At 37.1% G+C, this 26,302-nt stretch overlaps 1 protein-coding gene across 2 annotated transcripts in view; it reads right to left on the bottom strand.

Moving 5' to 3' along the window:
* The window catches only part of SPEF2 (sperm flagellar 2), a 253,222-nt gene that overhangs the window by 137,686 nt on the left and 89,234 nt on the right, over positions 1 to 26,302 (bottom strand). Inside the window, exon 10 of one of the 2 annotated variants that reach the window (XM_057495904.1) lies at positions 21,486 to 21,654. In XM_057495904.1, the coding sequence (XP_057351887.1) occupies positions 21,486 to 21,654 (169 nt within the window). Of the gene's footprint in view, positions 1 to 21,464; positions 21,655 to 26,302 lie in introns of those variants that run through there. The other variant, XM_057495894.1, reaches the window with a different exon arrangement.

Raw genomic sequence — 26,302 nt, forward strand, 5'->3', positions numbered from 1 at the left:
AATTTAAATTGATCTATCATTAGTAGACAGATAAAAAGCAATAATAGTTTATCTGCTATCCTATGTAAATACTAAGCTTATTTTAAAATATTTTACAGTAAGAAATATAAAAGAGAACTTTCAGGCCCAATATGCTGTCCTCAAAGTCTACTATGTTTGACTCCCAGTTTCTTTAGTCTTGCTGAAATGATCAAAGCGAAGGGAAAAGAAAAACAAAAATTAGAGACTACATTCTCTGACCTCCATGTAACAAAACTGTAAGTCAGTTTTAAAAGATATGGAAATAAAAGTACTTAAAAATTAAAGTATTCTTTTTGAATAATTCTTGAGTTACACAGGAAATTGAAAGTATAAATGTCCAAAAAAGAACATCAAAGCAATAGATTTATTAAAAATATGGGATGGGATCAAATTGCACTCAGAGGAAAATTCATGGTCCCTTAGCATAAAATGCCTTGATCTAAAATAAAAAAGAAGGGAAATAAGTGAACCTAAGAATGAAAATAGGAAAAAATTAAAATAAATAAAAGAAACAAGGAGGAAGGAATTCATAAAAAATGGAAATCGATAAGTTAGCAAAACCATTGGGATACTTTTCATTGACGTATCTCTAGAACTTGTCCATACTAAAAATAATGAAATTCCTACTAGTTCTGAACAAAGGTAAAGAAGAGCAAGTATCAATTTTGTAATATAATAGGAAATAAGTTAATAATAGACTTTAGAGAGAATTAAAGTCTTTAAGAAAAAATTATGTAAAGCTCTACAATAATAAATTTGAATTTATTACTGTATGTTAATAAATGATATTCTAAGAAAGTACAAATGATTAAAATTAATGTAAATGGAACATTTGAAAAGATGAAAACCATGAAAGAAGTGGAAGAGTTGTCAAAGGACTATACCTAGGAAACTTGAAGACACTGACAGCTTACAGAAAAAATTTCATTCCTTAATTAAACAGAAATTTAAATGCTTAAAGTCTTCTGGAATATGAAAGAAGAAAAGAAAGCTTTCCCTTTAACTTGGCAGGATGAAAATATCCCTCATAGCAAAAATGTATAAAAGATAATTGATAAAAACAGTATCCTAAAACTATAAGCCAACCTCACTTGGAAATATTTGTGAAGAATTATGCGGCATTAAATTGAGACAATAAAGACATTAATTGACATTTACTATACACTCACTTTGTGACATATACTGTTTATATGTCAAGATATATATATTTATCTTTATATGTATATATATTGTTATTGATATATTCTACATGAAAGCCTATTTATATATGCTAGTAATATAAATATATGTACATGTCATATACTTATATATGACATATCATATGTAAATAAATAAATGCCTATGTTCTTGTATTTTCTTCTATCATTGATCTTTTCATATCCATCCAGTATCTCACAAAAATGCTTGCTCAGAATATAAAGTTTGATAAGTCCTGTAGATGGCTTGTCTGGTTTGGTTCCAGGATTTTTGATATGACAACACATAGATAAGAAAATACTTCTTGAAACAAAAAAAACAAATGAAAAAGTTTTTTTTATAATAGATTTTTCTTTCAAATTGGTGGAATTTATCAGTATATAAGTATATTTGAGTGTCACTTCTATATAAGTTACCCTTTATTTATAAAATTTATTTTGTTTTAGTTTAATGCCTTTGGTTTTTATAACAATTTGTGGATAATAATTATATGCATTGCTCAAAATTAGCTAAATACTGATTTGCATAAGTCCTGATTGCATTACAACTACTTGCTTCTGCTTTTATTCATTGAAACTGTTTATACTTCTAAAAAAATTAGTGACAATTATTTTGTATAACATGACCCATCAGAAACTAACCAAATTAAAAGAAAAAAATGGAACCAGAAAAATTATGTTACTTTAAAATAAAAAAAAACTATAGGGCCAAGGCCAAGTTTAAGAGGAATGGTTCCAATGTTCTAATGATTTTGTGCCATGTAGTCACTTAAACTGTTCTAGAGGAAACAGTCTGGGACTTACATCAGATGATCTGAGTTCCCCGTAACAGTTCTGCTACTTATTTGGTTTGTACTCTTGTCAATTCTCTCATCTTTGTATGATAACAATATCTATCTCATGGGTTGTTGTAAAGATTGAATGAAATGCTTGTGTGAGAAGCCAATGTGACCGCTGACTTTTAAAAGTTTTAACTGTTTTTCAGGCTGCCGCTGCAGGCACATTATAGTGCCACATGGTGGGGAGACAGCATCCACATTCCTGCTCAGGGGAGAAACTATGTTCAGATTGCACCCCAATCAGAAAGGCACAAAGGGTTCAAAATAAAGCCTTCTTCCATCTCTGAATTAGCTGTAGAATGTGACGGAACACAATGGGGTGGAATGTTGACTGTGAAGAGAAATGAATGCTAAGGTTAGGAAAAGGATTGAAGCCTGATCTACGGAGATAAGCACATCAAAGACTTGGTGAAACAGGTTTTGCAGAACCACCTTAGATGAAATGCCTGAGTAAAGACCAAGGATAAAAGGTTAAGTCAAGGTAAATTTCTTATGTTGGAACAAAAACATGATGAGTGAGAAGGAGTTCAGAAGAACTGGAAGCAGGGAAATTCAGACCAGAATGAGGCTTACTAGTTTAACCACAAAGAGCTACAGAGATTTTACTTCACTGGTGAAGAGAAACCAGAAATTTTTATCAGATCTCCATTTTACATGGTTTGTTAAATGTAATTATATTAGTTACATAAGTTATATCACAGAAAAAATTTATATTTATAAGCTACATAATTCTTACTTCTTTGGGTATTGTTATAAATAGACATCTGCTAGTTTCAAGACCCTTGATGCCCAGAATGGGCAACATCAGATAAGTATCACCTGATACAAACTATTGTTTTAACAGGATACTTTTTCTGGGCAGCGGTGCTCCATAATACCAGCACTTGATTAATATAAACTGTCATGTATATATAACAAATAATGTCTTCATTTTAATATTAATGTTTTTATTGTGCCTGCGTAAATCCCATCAGTATGCATTCGTGAGAAGGTAAGAGTACAAGATTCAAGATCCACCAACACCTAGTGGTCTACCTCTTCCTATAAATTCTTGCCTACCTACACACAGAAATCACAAAATTACAACAGAAAGTAAACAGTCTCTGCCACTGGTCAAAAGTCACAACCCATTCACAAGTACTGTCTTTATTAATTGAGCTACACTGACCTTTCCAGAAACTGAATTCTAAATCCCTGGGTCCATGGTGTTTACCAATTCTCCCTATTTTCACATGGAACTAACACTCTGCCTCCAGTCTGGGTTACAATACACTCCCATGATTCTCTGTCATGTTGTAGATACCTCATGGTTACCTAGATTTGTGATTCTGGTTATGTCATCTATCATATCCTTTATGTTTCCTGTGGCCAGATATGTCAATATCCTTGGCCTCCTTGTTATTAAGCATGGCTAAAAGCATTATGAGAATTCATACATAGTATCTGATTGAGAGCAGTGTGCTTGAATGTGGGATGAAGTGCATACTTCAGGGGCAAACTTAAGATCTTCCATGTGTTCAGTTCACTAGATTTCCTTCTTTATTGTAACACTGCCCAAGTGTGGATGGTGCTGCTGGCAGAACTGCATGGTTTTCTCAACAAATTTTCTTTACTTCTTTGCACATGATTACCCTTACACTAAAGCAAATGTACCTCATTCTCATTTCTTGCCACTTTTAAAGATCAAATTGAGAAGAGAGCTTTGTCATCTACCCTTTTAAAGAGTAGGAAAGACATGGTTCACTTTGATTAACTTGGATAAACAGAATCTGGCCCTTGGGAGATATTCATTAGTGCATAAAATCTGAGTGTCTCTAGCACAACACTCAACAAACAAACAACATTAGGTTATGCCAATGAAATTTAGTAGTGACATTTAATTGTTGCTTTTGTAGAGTGGGGGTATAGTCTGAAAGTACACACAATCCAGTGTTTGTCTTCATCACTTGTTAGAATTTACCAACACCTGTGTAGACATCCCAAGTTTGGTAGGCACTGTTTTACGATTCAATTATTGATGCCTCAGAAAGACAAGACAAATGTTTTTCCTCTAAAAGAGAGAAAGAACTTCCTAGGAGATACAAAACTTGCTTTTTTTCACATCTGCTCTTTTCCTAAAATGCAATCTTATTACCTATATATACTAAGACCCAACAACAGACCGATTATTTTGGTATAGGAGCCAAAGGACTTAGGATGAAATCTTCTAATAAACTGACTTCAAGAAACACCACAGGTATTAACTCCACACAATGAAGCTATTCCCCAGTTAGAGCACAGCTGATACACTACAACTCCACCATACGGATATTCAAGCTGCCTTAATTTTGCATCTACTTTGGCTAGCTTTCTCTTGGCCCACCACGCTATAGGAAGTGAGGAAGACATGACAGTCTGCGGTACCTGAAATACAACTAAGGCTTATAGCAGCAGCCTCAGGGGATGTTGTAGCCATTACTAATCCTCAATTTCCATGGAACATTATATTTATATGCATCAAGATGAACTTCCCTTTAGCTCTTTAAGGCTTCCATTTCACTGATCTTCTCCATTTTTTAAATTGGTCTGGGACCCTGTTCTCTTAGAGCACAATTACCACTTGTACTGCATCTTCTAAGATAATGGCTTTTAAATATTTTTGACCAGGACTCTCAATAAGAGAGATATTTTACATTGTTACCTAGTATTTGTTTCTGGGCATATAATAAAACAGAAAAAAAAATTTTATCAAGCGCTGTCCTTATTGTCACATGCTTTCTTTTCTATTGTATTGTGTTATCTTGTATTGTATCCTATTTATCTTATTTTTTTATGTTTCCAATTTTTAAATCATGGTTGTGACCTATAAATTAATTTCATAATCTGAACTTAGTCCACTGTTTGAAAATAAAAAAGAGGACAGTTTATTGGACAAGATACCAGAAACCCTCAGTTCTGATTTCATGTCTTTAAGTACCATCTCAGATTCATCTTTTAGATATCTGCAAAAAGGAATGGTATACTAACAGTGACTCAGTGCAGAGAGTTACAGACAGAAGTTAAGAATCAATCATAATTGAGGATAATTTAAAAATCCAGTTCACTCACATTTTTAGATTATTTATATGATTGTTTTTATATCTTAGTTATGGATTGCTTATTTTAGCATATCTAGAAAATAATTTTTTGTACAATTACCATTTTTAATTTATTTATAATGTAACTCTTTTATCAAATAACATTATGGTTATTTAAAATGCAACAAAACTTCAGGTTTATTAGAAAATAGGCCAACTAATAGTTAAATTGTATCCAGAGGAAGTTTTAATGAGTGGAGGTAAGGTAATTTGTTAACTAAAGCCTAAACAGCTTGGGCAGGAAATGATGTGTTAACTAGGAACAACCCTACTGTCTGTTTATAATGTTGTAATTCATTGGACAATCTATATATTTCTCCTTAAACTTTTTAAAAAATAGCCAAGATAGATATCTTTAGCAGCTGTGAATAATTGTGATGAGGCAAGTGACTCTTATTAAGGACATACACAAACATACTTCATGAGTTGAGTTTGGTCTACATGCTTGAAATTACATAAAGGCATGGAGAAATACTAAGATAGTGAGAATGTAAGTGTAAGCTCACAGTTCATAAGGTTAGGTCAGTTTTGGGTTAATGACTTTAAGCAAACTGACATCTACTCAGAGTTCACAACTCAGCTGAAATGCATCCCTTACAATGCGTCTGCATAACCTCCTGTGCTTATCCATGCTGGATATTATGCTCTGGAATGGGTTTTCTCTCATCCCCACTAAATGTGGCCACAGAGAGGGAAGGATCTTTATCTTGATCAACTTTATATCTCCAATACTTAGAACAGTGCTGGCACATAGTAGGTACTTAACATCTATTGATTGAATTAAATCAACCAATCAGAAGTGTAGGCTAAATATATGTGAACTGAATAAACGAGTAAATACTGGATATTCAGTTTTGGTAATTTTGGTTAAGTACAAAGATGGCTCAGGCCCCCAAATAAAATAGACAGATAAAACCCAACACCAAATCTAGGGACAATATCAGAAAGTTTAATCCTTACAGACAGAAGTTAAGAATCCATTCACCATGTATGAAATTAGCTAATCCTAGAAGCACGTCTAGAAGTAATGACCTCTGGTATGATTTTGAGAGTTTCTTCATCAAATCAAGGCACCCTTTTCTCATGGCAGCAAAAAGCATCTCAGTTAAAATGTAGTCAATTATGAATAAATTTGGGACTTTGTAGGAGCTCTGCCATAGATATAATAGAGTCCTAGGGTGGGTAAGAGCAATCTGTGTGAATGGGAAGGTAAGATTTGCTTTATGGCAAACTATAAGTGACCTGGCTAATTTCATTTTCCTTACTGGGTATTTGCCTGGAGTCTTGTAAACCAGGTTGACCTAACTGTATACCACCTAACTGGCAGATAATAAAAAGAAGCTGCAGGCAGTCTAACTCTGTTTGTGGCAAATACCTAGGGTTTCCTTACTTTACTTCCAGGCCTTTCATCTGAGTCCTTGTGGATAAAGTGAAGGTTCCTATGGCTAGGATTCTCACCTGGCCCTGGTTGGCTAGCCCACTACACAGGTGTGGGCAATCCATCGTTACTGACTCTATATAAAGAGCTCCACTCAGTGCTCTACGCAACATGATGGTATGGCTGCAAGGCTACAGGAGAGCAGAGGCTAGAGTGGTGGCAGTGCCAAGGACAGAGACTAAGACAGCTGCACAGGTAGAGAGGCCCAGAGGCAAAGACTGGCTTGCTGCATGCAGACTTGCTCTGAGTGAATGGGATTCTAGAGATTGACCTGCCACAGTGGAAATAAAGTTGATTATAACCTTTTCACTCCAACAACATTCTACTGTCATTTCTTTGGTCACATTGTATCCATAGTGAACTTGCCTGGCGCTGAAACCCATTGGTAAGACAATTGGCATAGTCGGCAGGATACATTGGTGACCAAGGAAAAAGAACATGCTGCCCTCATAGAAGGAGTGTTTCAGCAGGCTGCACCTATGGATGGGGAGACATTCGAGTGTCCCCTAGTGGACATACGGTACTGTGAAGGGGTCGAGGACTGGGGTCTACCCCAAGAGAAAGAAAATTTGTTGCTGACTGAAATGGTATCACTATGAAGTACTGTGGAAATAGTAAATGATGTGGTAGCCTGAGAGGAAGTGGCTCGAGAAGGAGCAGCACAAGAAGCAGCAGCATGAGAGTGCAGGCTTCCAGGTCCCATGGGGCAGGTGAAAGTAGTGGAGCCATCAGCCCCAGAAATGGAGGAGTGGAGGTTTGATGAACAGGTGGGGGTAGAGGCCCTCCCGGTGTCAGAGGCATTGGCCCCTCATCAGTTGAGGTCCCACCTGGTTGAAAGCTGGTGGAAAGCCAGAGGACTCAGCAACTGCAGGTTCTTCCAGGAGAGGTGCAGCCCCCTCCTCAGGTCTTGGAGCACTCCATGCTCTGCTTCTATCCTCAGGCTCAAGCACAAAAGGAAATATGGTCTGCTTCTTGAAAGAAGAATTTAAAGGGCCCCATGAAGGTCACAAGGACTCAGATGTGGGTTGGTTTGAGAAGGCAGGAGCAGACAGAAAGGAATTGGCTGTGGCAATATCTGAGACAGAGAAGTGGTTCTGACTGCTGAGGGTGAAGCAGAAGGCAGAGATAAAGCTACAAGATCCATGTGTGTCTGCAAGACTTTTTGCTGGAGAGGTGGGAGAAGGTGAGTTTTGTAAGGCCCACCCATGGTCCTTTTACAATGTTCCAGCTTCCTTGCACAGGGACCATTGCAGAGGATTGAGGGCACATAGATTGAGAGGCAAGAATCCTGGAGGGGTGGAATGTAGATAAAGTGAAGGTTCCTGTGGCCAGGATTCTTACCTGGTCCTGGTCAACTAGCTCACTACACAGGTGTGGGCAATACATCATTATTGACTACATAAAGAGCTCTGCCCAGTGCTCTGGGTGACACGGTGGCATGGCTGCAAGGCTACAGGAGAGCAGAGCAGAGGATGTAGTGGTGGCAGTGCTGAGGACAGGGACTAAGGTGGCTGCACAGGTATAGAGGCCCAGAGGGAAAGACCAGCTTGCTGCATTCAGACTCGTTATGAGTGGATGGGATTCTAGTGATTGACCTGCCACCATGGAAATAAAGTAGTTTATAACCCTTTCACCCCAAGAACATTCTACTGTCATTTCTTTGGTCACACTGAATCCATAGTGAACTTGTCCGGGGCTGAAACCCAGTGGCAACACAGTCCTATTCTGTTCCAGTTCTGCTGAGCTTCCAACCTCCCAGCTTCATTTTCATTTTCTAGTCTGGTTCTCACCCAATCTCAGCTTTGAAAACTAGCCTACTCAAAGGACTTGGCTTGAGCCCACCTGTGCCTCTTTTTGTTTTTGGCTACTTGAGGGAAACTCTTTTGACCTCCTTGGTTCCAGATCTAAGAATTCAACCACTGGCACAAGCTCTCCTGGCTGACCTTCTGTCTGGACCTGTCCTGCGTTCTACCAAAGGGAATCAGATATTACAGAAGCACATCTATTACTATGGCAACATTGAAAGTCTAGTGGCTGTATTCCAATTAATGTCCTTAGGGAATGTGGCACTCAGAAAAAAGACACACTGCACAGGGAAGGAGTAAGGCAAACCTTTTTCCAGAGCTTACGGTTTTTGTCTTCCCTTCCCAGGCTTTCTCTTTCCAACCACCCAAAAACACTGAGGGAATCTGAAGAAACTGCTTAAAGTTGTACTTCAGATTTTAAAATTCCTGACAACTACCCAGAATTCTTAGGAGAAGCAGAAAGGGTGGTTGCATATCTTGCCTGATGGAGAGTTCAACTCATGTAACCTGGCAGGCCTATATGGCTTCTTGACCACTGTATGGATCCTGTCTGATAGCCAGGTCCCAAAGGAAAGGACTGATACTACCCTGTATTGCCTTTGACAAGGGGGCATTCAGCCAATATGCAACTAAATTCTGACTTCTCACCCAGGAGCTATCATGGAATGGTCTCTGGGTGGGGGCCCAGTGTAAAAGTTTCAGAACTTGAAAAGATGAACCAGCCCCACGGAATGAGCCTTCTAAGGCACCTGACATTCTAGTCGGGTCAGAGTTGGTTATATACCTGACTACACCTTCCTGCCAGGTAGTCTGGCCTTCAGATTCCAGAGAAGCCCAGGGCATGGGGATGCACATCTCAGACACTGGCAAGGTAAATGCATCTCCAGAGGGAAGGTATGCCTCCTCACCCTTCTGGGCTAATGTGCTTGGTCTGGCCCACACTGTATATACTGCCACAAAGTACACACGTGGCCAATGATAATGAGAAATGCAGAGGCTCTACTTGACCCACCATGCTGAATGGAAGACTGTTTTGTAGCCAATGCCTGTCTATCAGTGAAGCTCCTGGTTAATTCTGGTTCATGAGGAAATCTGAAGAACTGTTCCTAATCCAATAATGGCTTTCACTCAGAGATCCTGTCACTTTTGTCCTAGCAGTAGCCTTCTGTAATCTGCCCTAATTTACTATTACATAAACAGATATGTTTAATTATGGTCTTTCACAAATAAGATCTAGAGTAACAGACTCTATCTATCTTGTGCTTATTTTTGGAGGGAAATTCAAATTGGCCAGAATGTGACAAAGATCACTATTACAGCTTATAGGCCCACACTGGAGGAGCTTTCATCTCACTATGACATCTCACAATGCAATCCAATCACTCTAGCTTGTAACAAGTCCAGAAGTTCAGAAACCTCAGCATTTATAAGCTGTGGTAGGTTTCCTTTCCCAAAGCTTTGAGCTACTCATTACTTATATATTATGCAAGGGACAAGTTCCCACTCCTGGTTCCATCTTCTGCCCTGACAAGCCACCATGGCCCTTGCAAGGCACTGCACATGGCACATTACACATTATAGAAGCTGTGCAACAAGCCCAATGTTTTTCAAAGAACAATTGTCTGGGTCTAAAACATATTAAGATTCAAAGGCTTGCATTTCTCCTGACTCCCAAATGCTCTCAGGACAACATCATACTGGACTTTGTATCAGATCTCCCCCTGTGCTAGGGCCACCAAACAATTCTGGTGGTGCTGGTTGTCCTTGTAAAAACAGCAAACTTCATTCCTTAGCTATTCAAAAACTATGTTCTATTCATTGGTGAAGTGGTGGCTCCTTAAAGATAACTTCTATATTAGTTCCTATGGTCTTGCCGCTTAAAGAACTTTTCCAGAACTTTCTACATACAAATTCATCTAAATGCTATCATTTCGCACCAGGAACAGTCAGATCGACTGACATAGTTGGAATTTCCCTGATGTCATAAAGTTATGTAGACACTATGACTCAGTCTACCTATCTTGTCACTGTAAAATTCACACAGAATTTTTCCACCCAGAATACTCTCACTCATAGTTACTACTAGTAATGACTGCTTCATTCTATTTTCTCTGTTTAGCTTCTAAGGTTGATACCTCAAGGAGGTACAGGTCACCCAAAAAAAGCTTACAGGTGGCACTCACCAATGTATGAAAGACTACTATAAGTCCAGTGTACCAAAGAATGTGGCTGACAGGCAGCACTGGAGAGGAGCTGTGGGGTAAGAGTCTTCCAGATGGGAGAGTCTCTGGTTCTCAGCCCAAAACATCTGCCAAAATTCAGACTTTCTTGGATCCAGTCAAGTTTCTTGAGATTATCAACCCCATTGCGTTCTTGTTATATTTATCTGCCAAGACATAGCTTCAGAGTTCATATACTCATAGCCTGCATTAAAATACTAGGTGGGGAGTCTGAGCAATTGATTGAAGAGAAGCTGGACTTGATGCACAGAAACAGTCTCCTGTAGTTATCAAAGTAGGTAGAGAATGAGCCAGAAAATCAGTGGCAGAAAGCACAAGGAAGCCTTGACCATTCATCTGTCTTGCCTGGCCCCAGGTAAGAGGCAGCCTGGAAGACAATTGGTTTCTTCCTAATCTATGTGATCAAGAGCAAATAAAAATGAGGGGTGGACATTCATTCTAGTTTTATTCATGTCAATCATCTAGGACTCTACCCTTTGGCTCTATACTTCTTACCCATCATTCTATTTCTCTCTGGGTGCCAATTCTTTGAATGTAAACCATTTCTCAATTCTGTCTTGAACTTGACACCTTAATTCAATAATTCCCACCAAGGTTCTCTAATGAACTCAGCTGCCACTTATTCTAGTAATTTGAAGCCAAATAACTTATGACCCATGTTCCCCTTCCAATCCTTCTATCCCAAAGACATAAGTCTTTTTTCTTGGCAACCACAAGCTGAGCACAAATCAATACATTGATATTCTGCTTTGTAAGTCAGTATCACTATACTTAATTACCAGTAATCAATATTCTGGGGCAGATTAGTGACTTCAGCAAGACACAGTCACACAATGAGTTAGCTTGAAAAGACCAGCCAGATAGTCTTACCATCACAGGAGGAATTTGTGGAGTTGAAAGCAAAATGCTAAACAAATGGGGAGGAGAAAATGCAGTTATGAAATGCATAATATAAAAATGTAACAAGAATGACAGTGAGTATTCCTTTCCGTACCAAACTTCTCTCCTAGCTCCAATTTGGAGTCTGATCATGACCCTTGTTACTTATTTTTGGAAGTGTTTGTATTTTAACAAAGGAGTGAAAATGTGGGGCATCAGTACAATGGCAGGGAGAATTTTTTAAAGTAGAATGGCACCTCAGTGACATCTCAACTCCCACCATGTAAGCTACTACTAACTCTATCTACTTAAAAGTCAGTTATGGGCAAGGGAAACATAATCAAAAATTAACAAATGGGACTACATCAAGCTAAAAAGCTTCTGTACAGCAAAGAACACCACCAGCAGAACAAAAAGGCATCCTACGCTATGGGATAATATATTTATAAATGACATATCCAACAAGGGGTTAACATCCAAAATATATAAACTCACACGCCTCAACACCCAAAAAGCAAATAACTGTATTAAAAAATGGGCAGAGGATATGAACAGATACTTCTCCAAAGAAGAAATTCAGATGGCCAACAGCACATGAAAAGATGCTCCACATCACTAATTATCAGGGAAATGAAAATTAAAACCACAATGAGATATCAACTCACACCAGTTAGGATGGCCAACATAAAAAAGACAAGGAATAACAAATGCTGGCAAGGATGTGGAGAAAGGGGAACTCTCCTACACTGCCTGTCGGAATGTAAAATAGTTCAACCATTGTGGAAAGCAATATGGAGGTTCCTCAAAAAACTAAAAATAGAAATATCATTTGACCCAGGAATTCCACTCCTAGGAATTTACCCAAAAAAAGCAAGATCTCAGATTCAAAAAGACATGCACCCCTATGTTTATTGCAGCACTATTTACAATAGCCAAGATGTGGAAGCAACCTAAGTGTTCATCAGTAGATGAATGGATAAAGAAGATGTGGTACATATACACAATGGAATACTATTCAGCCATAAGAAAGAAACAAATCCTACCATTTGCAACAACATGGATGGCGGTAGAGGGTATTATGCTCAGTGAAATAACTCAGGCAGAGAAAGACAAATAACAAATGATTTCCATCATCTGTGGAGGATAACAAAAAGCAAAAGTGAAGGAACAAAATAGCAGACTCACAGACTCCAAGAAGGGACTAGTGGTTACCAAAGGGGAAGGGTGGGAGAGGGCAGGTGGAGAGGGAGGAAGAAGGGGATTGTGGGGTATCATGATTGGTGCACATGGTGTGTGTGGGGTCATGAGGAAGACAGTGTAGCTCAGAGAAGACAAATAGGGACTCTGTGGCATCTTACTACATTGATGGACAGTGATTGCAATGGGGTATTAGGGGGGAACTCAATAATAAGGGTGAATGTAATAACCACATTGTTTTTCTTGTGAAACCTTCACAAGAGTGTATATCAATGATACCTTAATAAAAAAGAAGTCAGTTATATTCCTGTTTATCTGGAAATAAAAGATATAAGTATCATAGTTTCATAGTCAGAAGATGTCATTAAATTAAGACTTCTTGAAAGACCTATACCCTGAAAACTATAAGTCACTCTTAAGAGAAATTAAAGGGGACACTAACAGATGGAAACTCATCCCATGATTGTGGCTAGGAAGAATTAATATCGTCAAAATGGCCATCCTGCCCAAAGCAATATACAGATTTGATGAAATCCCTATCAAATTACCAGCAACGTTCTTCAATGAACTGGAACAAATAATTCAAAAATTCATACGGAAACACCAAAGACCCCAAATAGCCAAAGCAATCCTGAGAAAGAAGAATAAAGTAGGGGGGAACTCACTCTCCAACTTCAAGCTCTACTACAAAGCCATAGTAATCAAGACAATTTGATACTGGCGCAAGAACAGAGCCACAGACCAGTGGAACAGATTAGAGACTCCAGACATTAACCCAAATATATATGGTCAATTAATATATGATAAAGGAGCCATGGACATACAATGGCCAAATGACAGTCTCTTCAACAGAAGGTGCTGGCAAAACTGGACAGCTACATGTAGGAGAATGAAACTGGACCACTATCTAACCCCATACACAAAAGTAAATTCAAAATGGATCAAAGACCTGAATGTAAGTCATGAAACCATAAAACTCTTAGAAAAAAACGTAGGCAAAAACCTCTTAGACATAAACATGAGTGACCTCTTCTTGAACATATCTCCCCGGACAAGGAAAACAACAGCAAAAATGAACAAGTGGGACTATATTAAGCTGAAAATCTTCTGTACAGCAAAAGACACCATCAATAGAACAAAAAGGATCCCTACAGTATGGGAGAATATATTTGAAAATGACACATCCGATAAAGGCTTGATGTCAAAAATATATAAAGAGCTCACACACTTCAACAAACAAAAAACAAACAATCCAATTAAAAAATGGGCAGAGGAAGTGAACAGACAGTTCTCCAAAAAAGAAATACAGATGGCCAACAGACACATGAAAAGATGCTCCACATCGCTAATTATCAGAAAAATGCAAATTAAAACCACAATGAGGTATCACCTCACACCAGTAAGGATGGCTACCATCCAAAATACAAACAACAACAAATGTTGGCGAGGTTGTGGAGAAAGGGGAATCCTCCTACACTGCTGGTGGGAATGTAAATTAGTTCAACCATTGTGGAAAGCAGTATGGAGGTTCCTCAAAATGCTCAAAATAAACTTACCATTTGACCCAGGAATTCCACTCCTAGGAATTTACCCTAAGAACGCAGTACTCAAGTTTGAAAAAGACAGATGCACCCCTATGTTTATCGCAGCACTATTTACAATAGCCAAGAATTGGAAGCAATCTAAGTGTCCATCAGTAGATGAATGGATAAAGAAGATGTGGTACATATACACAATGGAATATTACGCAGCCATAAGAAGAAAACAAATCCTACCATTTGCAACAACATGGATGGAGCTAGAGGGTATTATGCTCAGTGAAATAAGCCAAGAGGAGAACAGAAATACCAAATAATTTCACTCATCTGTGGAGTATAAGAACAAAGGAAAAACTGAAGGAACAAAACAGCAGCAGAATCACAGAACCCAAGAATGGACTAACAGTTACCAAAGGGAAAGGGACTGGGGAGGATGGGTGGATAGGGAGAGATAAGGGTGGGGGAGAAGAAAGGGGGTATTATGATTAGCATGCATAATGGGGGGGTGGGAGAAAGGGGAGGGCTGTGCAACACAGAGAAGACAAGTAGTGATTCTATAACATTTTGCTATGCTGATGGACAGTGACTGTAAAGGGGTTTGTGGGGGGTACCTGGTATAGGGGAGAGCCTAGTAAACATAATTTTCTTCATGTAATTGTTGATTAATGATAACAAAAAAAAAAAAGAAAGAAAGAAAAGGGGGATTACTCCCTGATAGGATAAAACTAACTGTAAATCAACGATTAATGCATGCTTTAAATATCCTTAATTTTGATCATTTAAAGGGTGTCACATGATCAGCTATGGAAGTACATTTTTCTGATAATATTCCTTTCTCTTAAAAAAAAAAAAAAGCAGTTCCTGTGTGGTGATCTCCAATAAGTTCTTCACAATGATATAAAGGGCATATCAAAGTGTGGGCAAAGGGTTTGTTTGTGTTCATACAGAGGATCAAAGCCTAATTTGGCTACCCAGAAAACGAATTAAGATATGATATGAAGAACTTCCAACATCAACATTCTCTGGAAGAGTCATTCCAGAAGATGATCATCAGAAAACCTCAACAAAGATCCTGGTGCTGTTGCAGTTGTAGCTGCATTCATCCCACCGGTTCCTGGACTTGCCATTGGAATGAAGAAGGAGATATCTAAGCTGGCCTGTGCATAGAGTAAAACAACAAATTCGACTGGATCTATACTGTCGGAACTCAACCAAGAATTAGAAGTGCAAGTTGCAGCGCTCCAAAGTCTCACGACTACAGACTATCTACTGTTAAAAGAACATATGGGATGTGAACAGTTCCCAGGAATGTGTTGATTTAATTTGTCTGATTTATCTCAAACTATTCAAATTCAGTTAGACAATATCCATCATATCATTGATAAGTTTTCACAAATGCCTCGGGTGCCTAACTGGTTTTCTTGGTTTCACTGGAGATGGCTGGTAATTGTAGGTCTGCTTTGGTTATGTAGCTGTATTCCTATTATGTTAATGTGTGTGCGCAATTTAATTAGTAGTTTAAAACCTATACATGCTGAAGTTACTCTACAAGAAGATATGTCAAAGAAATAATCAATCTTCCCATGTTTTCTTCCATCTGCTACTTCTATAGCTTTTCTTCTTCCTTCCTAATTACAGCCCTTTAGTAGAATTCGTGCCTCATAACGAAATTACTGAGTATCATAATTCTTCCAAGTGGTAAAGATACCTCAAGACAAATGCTGGGCATAAAACCCACAGGGCATAAATCTGCAAAGAAGTAAAAAGCTAACCTTTTCAAACAATATTGCTTCTCTCTCACTTACCAACTTTACATTTCCCTGTATGGCCCCGGAAGATGACTGGTTAGCCAGAGACGGGTAAGATTCCTCAAGGGAGGAACAACCTAAGTCAAGTACAGTTGCAGGGGGGCCATCAGGTGAGAAATTGGGGATCAACAGAGGTGAGGCTTAGAACCTCACCCACCTGTCCTGAGAGAAATCTTCTGCATACGTGGATGTTTTGTTGCCCTTGTCTAGCTTGGATTAACACATAGTCTACAGGCACACACCTGATCATCTACATTTGCCCTCTTACAGCACTAAACTATGTTTTCTACCTTTATCATGCATCTACCTACCACTTCAGCATTTTATTAAAAAAAAAATAATAATAATAATAATAAGGGAGAAATGTGGGATTCACATATAAATCAAGTATAAAAATCAAACGAATATTCATATTTGACCTGATTGTTTATAGTTCATAATGCGTGATCAAAACCGAAAGTTTCTGTGATATGACTGCCCTTGCACTGTTCACCATGTAAGAACTTACTCACTATGTAAGAATTTGTTCACCATGTAAGAACTTGTTTGTTATGCTTCAGAAGATTGGAGACTGTGGAGAATTAGGCTTGGGGTTGATTAATGATTGTGCATTGAGTCCCCTATACAGAATTTTATTGTTGTTAACAACCATTTGATCAATATATATGAGAGATGCCCTCTCAAAAAAAAAAAAAGTGAAGGAGAAATAAAGACTTTCCAGGCAAAGAAAAACTGAGGGTATTTGTTACCATTAGACCTGCCTTTTGAGGACTGTTAAAGGAAGCCCTCCAGAGAGAAGAAAAATGATATAGGTCAGAAACTTTGATCCACATAGAGAAAGGAAGGGCATCAGAGATAGAATAAATGGAGATAAAATAGAATATTTTATTTTTATTACTCAATTGACCTAATAGGTAACTGGTAAAAGAAATATTAACAATAATCTGATGATTACAGCTTATGGAAAAGTGACATGAATGACAGCAAGCTTATAAGGAATGGGAGGAAAGAATTGGAAACATTGTGTTGAAGAACAGTACAGTGCTATTTGAAAGTGAACTTTGTAAGTTGTAAATATTTATTTCAAACTCAAAGGCAACCACTAAAATTTTTTTCAAAAGATGTATAGTTGAACAGAGAAGACAAGTAGTGATTTTACAGCATCTTAGTATGTTGATGGACAGTGACTGTGAACGGGTATGTGGGGGGGACTTGGTGAAGGGGGGAGCCTAGTGAACATAATGTCCTTCATGTAATTGTAGATTAATGGTACCAAAATAAAATTTAAATTAATTAATTAAGTAAGTAAGTAATTAAGACTTCTTTCTCAGCAGGTAACAGAAGAAGCCAGAAAAAACAAGCAATTCCATTTGAATTAAGGGTTCCTACACTTGACCAGTGAGTTTGCGCTTTGAGACATTTTGTAAGTGTCCTGAATAAACATCTATATTATGCACTGAATTGTGTCCCTTGAAAATTCATATGTTGAGGCCCTAACCCCCACAACTGTGAGTATTCTGGAGATGAGGATTTGGGTAAGTAGGTTGAAATTCAATTATTAGGGTGAGCTGCCATGATGGGCTTAGCGTCCTTTGAAGAAGAAAGAACGGAGTTTGCTCTCCCTGCTCCATGAGAGAAGGTGGCCATTTGAAAGTCTGAAATAAAGTCCTCACCAAGAACTGAATCAGCTGGCACCTCAATCTTACACTTTTCAGAACCATGAGAAATAAATTCCTGTTGTTTAAGCCACCCATTCTATAGTATTTTCTTTTGGCAGCCTGAGCTAATACAATGCATATCTCTTAAATAAATTAAAATAGTTATGATCTCGTCACATGCCCTTAACACTCATCTACTGAAACTTATCACTGTATTTGGGTCAGTTATCCAGTGATGTCACTTGAATGATACAGGCTTCAAGTTGATACTCTACACATAAGTGAACTCATTAAATAACAAACTGTGAAGACTGGGTCATTCACTGGGAAGCCAGACAGCAAGGCAAGAGCTGAGCTGGAGAGTCTACTGCCAGGAGTGGAGTCTCGGAAGCCACCAGATCAGTGCCAAAGGCTGGAGTTAGAGAGTAAGAACCAGATGGTGTCTGGAACCCTTGGGTCAGAAAAATCACATGAGACTCACGTAGGAAGACATACAAAACTGTGGCCTATTTAGTCACACGTTTCTATTCTCCAGTGGAAAAAGGTCTGGTAATAATAAGTATCATTGTATAAACAAATTTAGGGATGAGTATGTATACATCTGCTGTAGTAACAGGAGTATAATGTTAAACCATAACATATATAAATGCAGCTGAAAGTCTAGTTAGTGGAAAAGCCTAAGCCAAAAGTGCTATTGATAAAAAGTGTTCATTACAACACACACTGTAGGGTTAACCCAACAACTATAGCAAATTCAATTTATCATGTACCTAAAGAGTTATTTTTCATTGAGAGCAAAAATAGCAGCAATTAAAACACATGGCCAATTTAAAACATGGATGATGTGCTGGACACAAAACATTCCTCCAAATCATAGGAATTCTAACTACAACTTGTTAGTGGGTGTGCACAGTAGAGCTCTGCAGATTGACAAGTGTTTTGTGGGAGAGACTTCTTAGAAAAATCTGTGTGTTCAGGAAACTATGGCCATGAGCTAATTTTAGATTATGAACACCAAATTTTAGCAACTCAAATTCATTCAGTAGGTAACTGCTAGTCAACAGCTTACATAAAAATAAAATGCTGTGGAATTGTGAGTCATTTATCATTCCACTGTATGGACCATGAAAAGGACCCACATTTGGGGAAGTTTGGGGTTCACCAAGAGGAGTCTGCTGCGTAACTGAGAACTCCTGGATGCTCTGTAGGGCCTAGGCTAGAGTGGCTGTTGAACTAGAGGACTTGGGCTGATGGCATAACCTGCTGTCTGTGATCAACTGGGTTTTCAGGGCTCCTCCCCACTCTCTGTTAAATAACTCATTGTTATCCTGTGGTGTGGGCCTGGGAATCCCAGTGTGATCTGGCTGCTCCATAATGCTTTCTTGTCTCCCTCTTAGGAGAGATAAATGATATTTCCGGCACACCATTCCTGAATTAGAGCTTTCTCAGAGGTACCAAGTCTGTAAATAGAGTGTGATGATGTAGGAAATGTTAAGAAATAAGAGTCAAATTTTTGGCAGCTATGTATGATGTGTACATGAGCAAAAATTTGCTTTTAGGCCAACTTCTATGTGAAATATTTTAAAATTTTAAGCATGATAGCTCCAACAGAATTTATGGGCTCAAACCTGGGAGGTATCAATTTTTCAAGGATGGTGGATGTGGTTATCAATAAAAAATGCCAAGAACTTTTGAACAAAAATATGTGAACTTTTTGAAAGTCACTTTCTAAGCATTTACTTGAAGGATTAAAAATCCTGAGCAAATTTAGCAACAATAAATGTGGACAATGGCTTATTTTAGCTAAGCCAGGGAATGTTGTCCCTCTGCCTCTTGTGCAAAACTTAATATTTAAGTCAGGTAATATATGTTTACATGTTGAAAAATGTATTTTCTTACTTATATGCAAAAACACTTCACAAGTCCCTAAAGAGACAAAAGCTCTAATTATAGGAAATGATAAAATAGTTTATAGTATATCCTAATACCTGTATGTGGTATACTTCCTATCATGTAGTCAAAAGAAACAGAGCATATAAATACGTATCAGAAATCCTAGGGTAATTTTCACATCTAGGTAAATAACAAAGGCTATAAGCAAAATAAACTGCATTGCTAGAAGTTCATATTCTCCTAACTAAAGTTTATAATTTCCTGCAAAAGAAATGTACCAGTTGCTTCAGGATGTGGGTAAGACAAGCCTGTTCCTGTGGTAATGATTTCCCAAACAAGAAAAAAAGTTACAAGGGCAAATTTTTGCTAAACTGCAGACACACATGTCTCCTGATTTATGAAAGCAATAAGAATACATAGAGCTGTTTAATAAATAACTTAGAAACAGAGATTGTGTGAACCAGCAAAATCTGTCAAATAAAATGGCTTAATTTATAATAGGAAGAAATACTTCCACATGTTTTGCTATTGTCAAAAGCATTTTATTATGTAGCATTATATTTAGGTTGATGTGCTAGACATAGTATATTCTACAACTATACAAAATAAATATGCACATATATCCTTTAAGGTTCCAATCAATCCTTAAATAATAATCCTTTTAGTAATACAAATGTAGATTCGCCCAATTAAAATATGGTGTACATTCAGTTTCTCTTAACTGATCATAATCTCTTATAATAAAGAAAAAGGAATTTTCTTTCTTTACTTCTTTATCAGAAGCTTATTTTCAATATTTATATATTAGTGTTATTTTACACTTTGACCTATTCATTATCATTTATTCATACATTCTCTCAATAAATATTTATTGAGTATTTGCTAAATATCAGCAAATGAATGGGTTGAATCATCTTTCCCTCTCTTTTTCATGTTGAAATTACCACCCTTCTGGAACTCATTCAGTATTACTTAAAATAATAAAAAGATTCATTCTTCTATAGGTTGCTGTTGATTTACCCAGAACTCCTATCCAATAGCTATTAATTTTACATCTTTCCTCCTAAAGATAAGATGAAGTGGGGTGGGGAGGGCAGAGTGGTGAGGAAAGAAATTAATATGTATTATTTGCATCCAACATGAAGTGCACTTGGCTAAGTGTTTAACACTATTTTTAAAAAGTTTCCCAAGAACAAAATAAAGCAGATATATTATTATCCCCGTTTCATAAATTGGGAAACCAAGTCTCTTAGCACTAAAGGGACTGGCCATCTGAGATCTCACAAGTGGCAGTTGGAAGTGCCAATAATGGGACCTTCATCTGTCTAACCTCAAAGGCTTTACATCTCTCTTCTAAGAGGCACCACTGGCAACCGATAATTACTTTTTAAATATTTGAATAAAATTTTGCTTGACCTAGGATACTCATAAAGCTCAGACCTACTCCTCTTGCATTTGCCTCCAAAAGTAATATACTATTTAGAAAAATTATTAAAGAAAAACCTTTTAACAGAGGTTTTTGAAGCAAAGGTAGACAGCTTGCTTATACAAGGAACAATGCTAATGAATAAATTAAAACATTTAAAAAATTTTGAAATCCATCTGCCCTGACAATGTATTATGCTTGATTTTTTTCAGAGCACTCTTCCAATATTCCTAGGAGCAAAAGATAATAGATTGTGAATAGGTTAGGCATTTATAATTTATTACTATGAATACAAATTAAACCAAGGGAAAATGCAAACATAAAATGCCCATTTTTATTAATAGGGAAGAAATGAAATAATATCACAAAATTAAGGTTAAAGAAACACCATTTATTATGTTGCATTCTAATTATTCCATATCAGTGTGTACCTTATATTCTTGATAATCATTGTTATCTAGCAAGTCCCTTTTCTCCAGTTCTGTAAGTTGTTCTGCAGAGGGCTTAGCTGGTAGATGCTTAATGGAGGCTTGGCTGTATATGGGCTTTCCATTAAAAAACAGTTCCTTCCAATCATGCATCAATTTATATGGAATCAGACTATAGCAAAAAAGAAAAAAAGAAGGTAAAATGAACCAATGGCTAGTCAAATATATACCCTAAACCTTAGGCTTTCTATTATCGTAGTCATTCTCCATGATTTGCTGTTTGCGGACAGGGATTCCAGTTGCTATTATATAGATAATGGCTAGTAAAATGTCTGGGACTTAGTAGGTTTGAATGAATGAATGTTACTTAAAGCCACAGGTTCTTCAAACTTTCTTATTGACTGTGCACCTATGGAAAAGCACATCTTAAAATAATGAGTGCTATCATAAAACACAGGTTCTTTAATTCCCAGCTATGATATTAAATGGCTGTGTTACCTTAGGAAATCATTTAAATGCTCTAGTATCAGTGTCCTCCTATGCAAAATGAACAAGCTGAATACTTCCCAAGGCCCCTTTAGGATGAAAGGTGGTTGACACACTTACAAATAATTTGTCATGGAAAAATCTACTGTCTTATTGTCATTGCACATTTGGTAGCCTTTAAAATTATTTTCCAGTAATTATTTCTATTTAAGTCTGATGAATGATTAGGAGGTAATCAGGACACAGTGATGGAAAATAGCTCAAGGAGGAACAAAATGTGCAAAGTAAGAAAAAAGCCTGACATGATTCACATGCATTTTCTAAAAATAGTTGAACTAGAGTTTGAAATTACAACTTGATAAGTAGTATTTCATTTCTTCCATTCTGACACATGTGGATGAATCTTGAAGACATTATGATAAAAGAAATAAGGGGAGCACAAAAGGACACATATTGTCTGATTCCACTTATAAGAAATACTTAAAATAGTCAAATACATAGAGACATAAAGTAGAATAGAGGTTACCAGGGGCTGGGTTATTATTTAATGGGTACGGCATTTCAGTTTGGGATAATAAAGAAATTCTGGAGATGGATGGTGATCACAGCTGCACCACAATGAGAATGTATTTAATGCTACTGAATTGTATACTTATCAACAGTTAAAAGGGTAAATTTTATGTGTGCTTTGTCACAATATAAAAGTCTTTCAATTAAATGTACAACTTCAAATATAATCATATTATGTTTTCTATTAATAAAATATTTATAGTTGCCAAAGTTTACTTAAGGAAGATATGGAAGTCAATAAATTAATAAGCTCAGACATAGACATAGAAATATTGTAATATCAGAATTATTATAATGGCATTATTATTAGAATATTAATAATTTTATAGATATTCTAATAATCTAATAAATTATTAGAATATTAATAATTCTGAATATTAATACTTTTAAGAAGCAGTATTAACAAAAGTAAGTTCCTGTAAGTAGGGTGATACCAAAAATATATCTGTGCTTTAAAAAAAACCAACAACCTGATAACATCTTTTTTACATAGGGAGACTAAGATGAGTTTATCTTGACTTCATAGTGTAGACTACTAAGCTACTACTGCTACTACAGCCACTGTGGAAGATAGCAAGCCCTCAAGAAACTACAAATAGAACTAGCATATGATCCAGCAATTCCACTTCTAGGTATTTACCTGAAGAAAATGGAAACAGTAACTTGAGAGATATATGCACCCCTATGTTCCCTGTAGCATTGTTTACAGTAGCCAAGATATGTAAACAACCTAAGTGCCCATCAACGGATGAATGGATAAAGAAAATGTGGTGTGTGTGTATATATATATATAATGGGATATTATTCAGCCATGAAAAAGAATGAAATTTCGCCATTTGTGACAATATAGATGTACCCTGAGGGCATTGTACAACTGAAGTAAGTCAGAAGACAAGGGCAAATGTCATATGACCTCACTTATATGTGGAATCTGTTCAAAAACAAAAAAATACCTGAACCCATAGAAAGAACAGATGGGTGGTTGTTGGAGGTTGGGGGTACTTAAAAGTACTTAAAATTAATACTTAACAGTATTAATATTCACATAAAAGAATATTAATTTAAAATATTTTTCATATTTTCATTTAAAATAAAATAGTTTCATAGAGCCATATATTCTCCATTTAATTTTCATGAAGCAGGATTTGTAGAATAATAAAAGGCAGATGAGTATATACTACAAACTACCACAACAATCTAAATACATATAGGAAGTCCTCACTTTACTAATAAGTTATGCTCTGTAAATTGACTTTTAAGTTGCCTACTTGACATAGAAATAATACTTATATGGGCTGCAAAGAAGGATCTAAGTTGCCTCTAGGATAGGTGGTTATCATCTAGATTTGAGGAATCTTTTCCCCACAGCCTTCTTTCCAGGCTCTCCAGGCCGGTGTCATGGGGATGTTTGGTGTTCTTTACTTGCAACTGTGTAGCTCCCTGCCTTTGTAGTCATATATTCTCCCTTGTGACTCTTCTCCACTACCTACAAGAACCTATGTTTAATTAAAATCCCACCCTACACCAGTATGACATCATCTTAACTAATCATCTGTAATGACCCTATTTACATATAAGGTTACATTCTGAGGTACTAGGAGTTAGGGCTTTAACATGTCCTTTTGGGAGGACACAGTTCAACCCATCACTGTATATATATATTGCCTTTTTATATTGTTTCGGCTCTTCCTGGTTCTTGGTATGGCAAGTGATTTTTTTACTGAAATCTGCACATTTCATATTATGTCGCAAGACACCAGATCTTACATAAACCTTCTGTCTTAGCTTGTTTTCTGCCATTGCTCTGGCAAGGGAAATAAACGGCACCATCATGCTGCTGAGAGGTGTGGACAGAAGTCTCCACCTGACCTTCCAAGCAGAGTGGATCTTTTTTATGCCTGGAAAGAGGCGGCAGTTCTGGCTCCCTACAAAATCTCCACTGCAGTAGGGGGTGGCCTTACTATTGCTGGGTGATGGTGAAAGTCCAGCCTCCACTAGGCCTCTTCTGATACCCTCCATGGGGTGGGAGTGCCCCATGACCTCCGGGTTGGGTAGAAGCCCCTGTTCCCTACTTGGTTTGCTGTAGTGCCTCCTCTGTGGTATTAGGGTCCCTCTTTACTGCTTCATGAGGGTCAAAGACCCCCCTACTTGGCCTTTGCTGGCACAGTTGGAAGTCAGGCTACATTTTTTCTGTGGTATTGGGATGGAGAATGGTCATTGTCTGAAAGTTTTCTATCTTACTGGACTGCTTTGTTACTGGTCCTTTGGCTAGAGACATCAGGCTTTTTTGTTTTGTTGGGGCAATTTTTGTCTGCCCCATTGGCATTTCTATTGCCAGAATATTCAGCTCCAATCTGGAATATGTGAGACAAAAAGAAAACACAGGAAGTTCACCACTGTGTTGTTCCTCAGGTCCTGAGGCCACTAACTAGTCTCACTTCTTCTCCCTACCCTTCTGAGTCTAATGTTTGTTTCATATAGAACATTCAAGATATTTTGTTGTACTTAGTATGGAGGAATTGTGAAAAGGGCATCTACTCCATTTTCCCAGAGCAGAATGGGATTTGCATTATGTCTTAGTTTTTAAATTACGAAACTTTATTTGTTTAGGAAAATCAATCTACTCTCTTCTATATTTTATATCCCCTTTGAATTATTTTATATTTTTATATTTAAATCTCCTACTTTTACCCTTCTGTAATTTAACCTATTTTTTTAATTTACAATGCCATGTATCACCTTTCCTTTTAACCCTTTTATAGTTTAGCTTCCTAATTTTGTTCTTACAATTTCTGAATTTTTGAATTTATATTAATCTGGAAACTACTTTTTAAATGTTTACTCCTGAATTCCTTTCAATTTTCAGTGTTATTCTCTTTTTCTCAGTCTTCTACCTTATTAGTTTCATCTTCAAATGGTCTTCACCATTTATGTTATTTCATTTAGTGGTTTTTATATAGCAGTGAGTCAGAACCATGGCTGGAGGAATGAGAGCTGTGGAGTATACATAAGGTGATGGGATGCTTTTCCCCTCTACTCTCTGACCCTGCAGGTCATCTGGCTTTCATTCTTTTCACTATAATTTCTCAAGAAGATTTCAGTCTGAGTAATTTGAGAGGTACACAAATTTAACTGGCTTGCCTTATCCTTGTCTTGTGGAATTACTTTCCCTGAACGCTACTGTGGTATCATTCCCCTTCAGCTTTCAGCAAGGGACATCATAAGAAATAGGTCTATGAAACCAGAAGCCATGTTTGCTTAGAAGATGTTGCTGAAGACATTCTTCCCTAGATCCACTATACTGCTCAATGTAGCTTAGGTGAGGCCACAGGAGAAAATCACTGTTCTAAGCTGAATAACAAGAAAAGTTTTCATTCTGTAAAGAACTAGAGTGGAAAATGGAAATCATGTAACAGGTTGTATTTCTCTGTTTGCTTTGGTCACCAGGAAGCCCAAACAAAATCTGCAGTTCAGTCAAACCTGCTGCTGGCAAATCTGCTGCTGTCTGTATAACTGTGTTCCAGTTTATCCCTCATTCCTAACTTTCTACTTTAATTTGGATCTTCCTTTGCTCTTCTTATGAAATGTTCTTAATATTTTTTGTATTGTTGAATATTTCTTTATAAATAAGTTGATTCCTTTTAGAAACAAGGTCTAATGAAATGAATAGACATAATGACTAGTAAAATAATCTTTAAATTAATTCCAGTCTTCTAGGAAGTTCCAAGAATTTCAAATAAATTATCACAGTTGTCTTTTTTAAT

The sequence above is a fragment of the Manis pentadactyla genome, chromosome 2 (assembly GCF_030020395.1).
Source record: "Manis pentadactyla isolate mManPen7 chromosome 2, mManPen7.hap1, whole genome shotgun sequence".
Lineage (NCBI taxonomy): Eukaryota > Metazoa > Chordata > Mammalia > Pholidota > Manidae > Manis > Manis pentadactyla.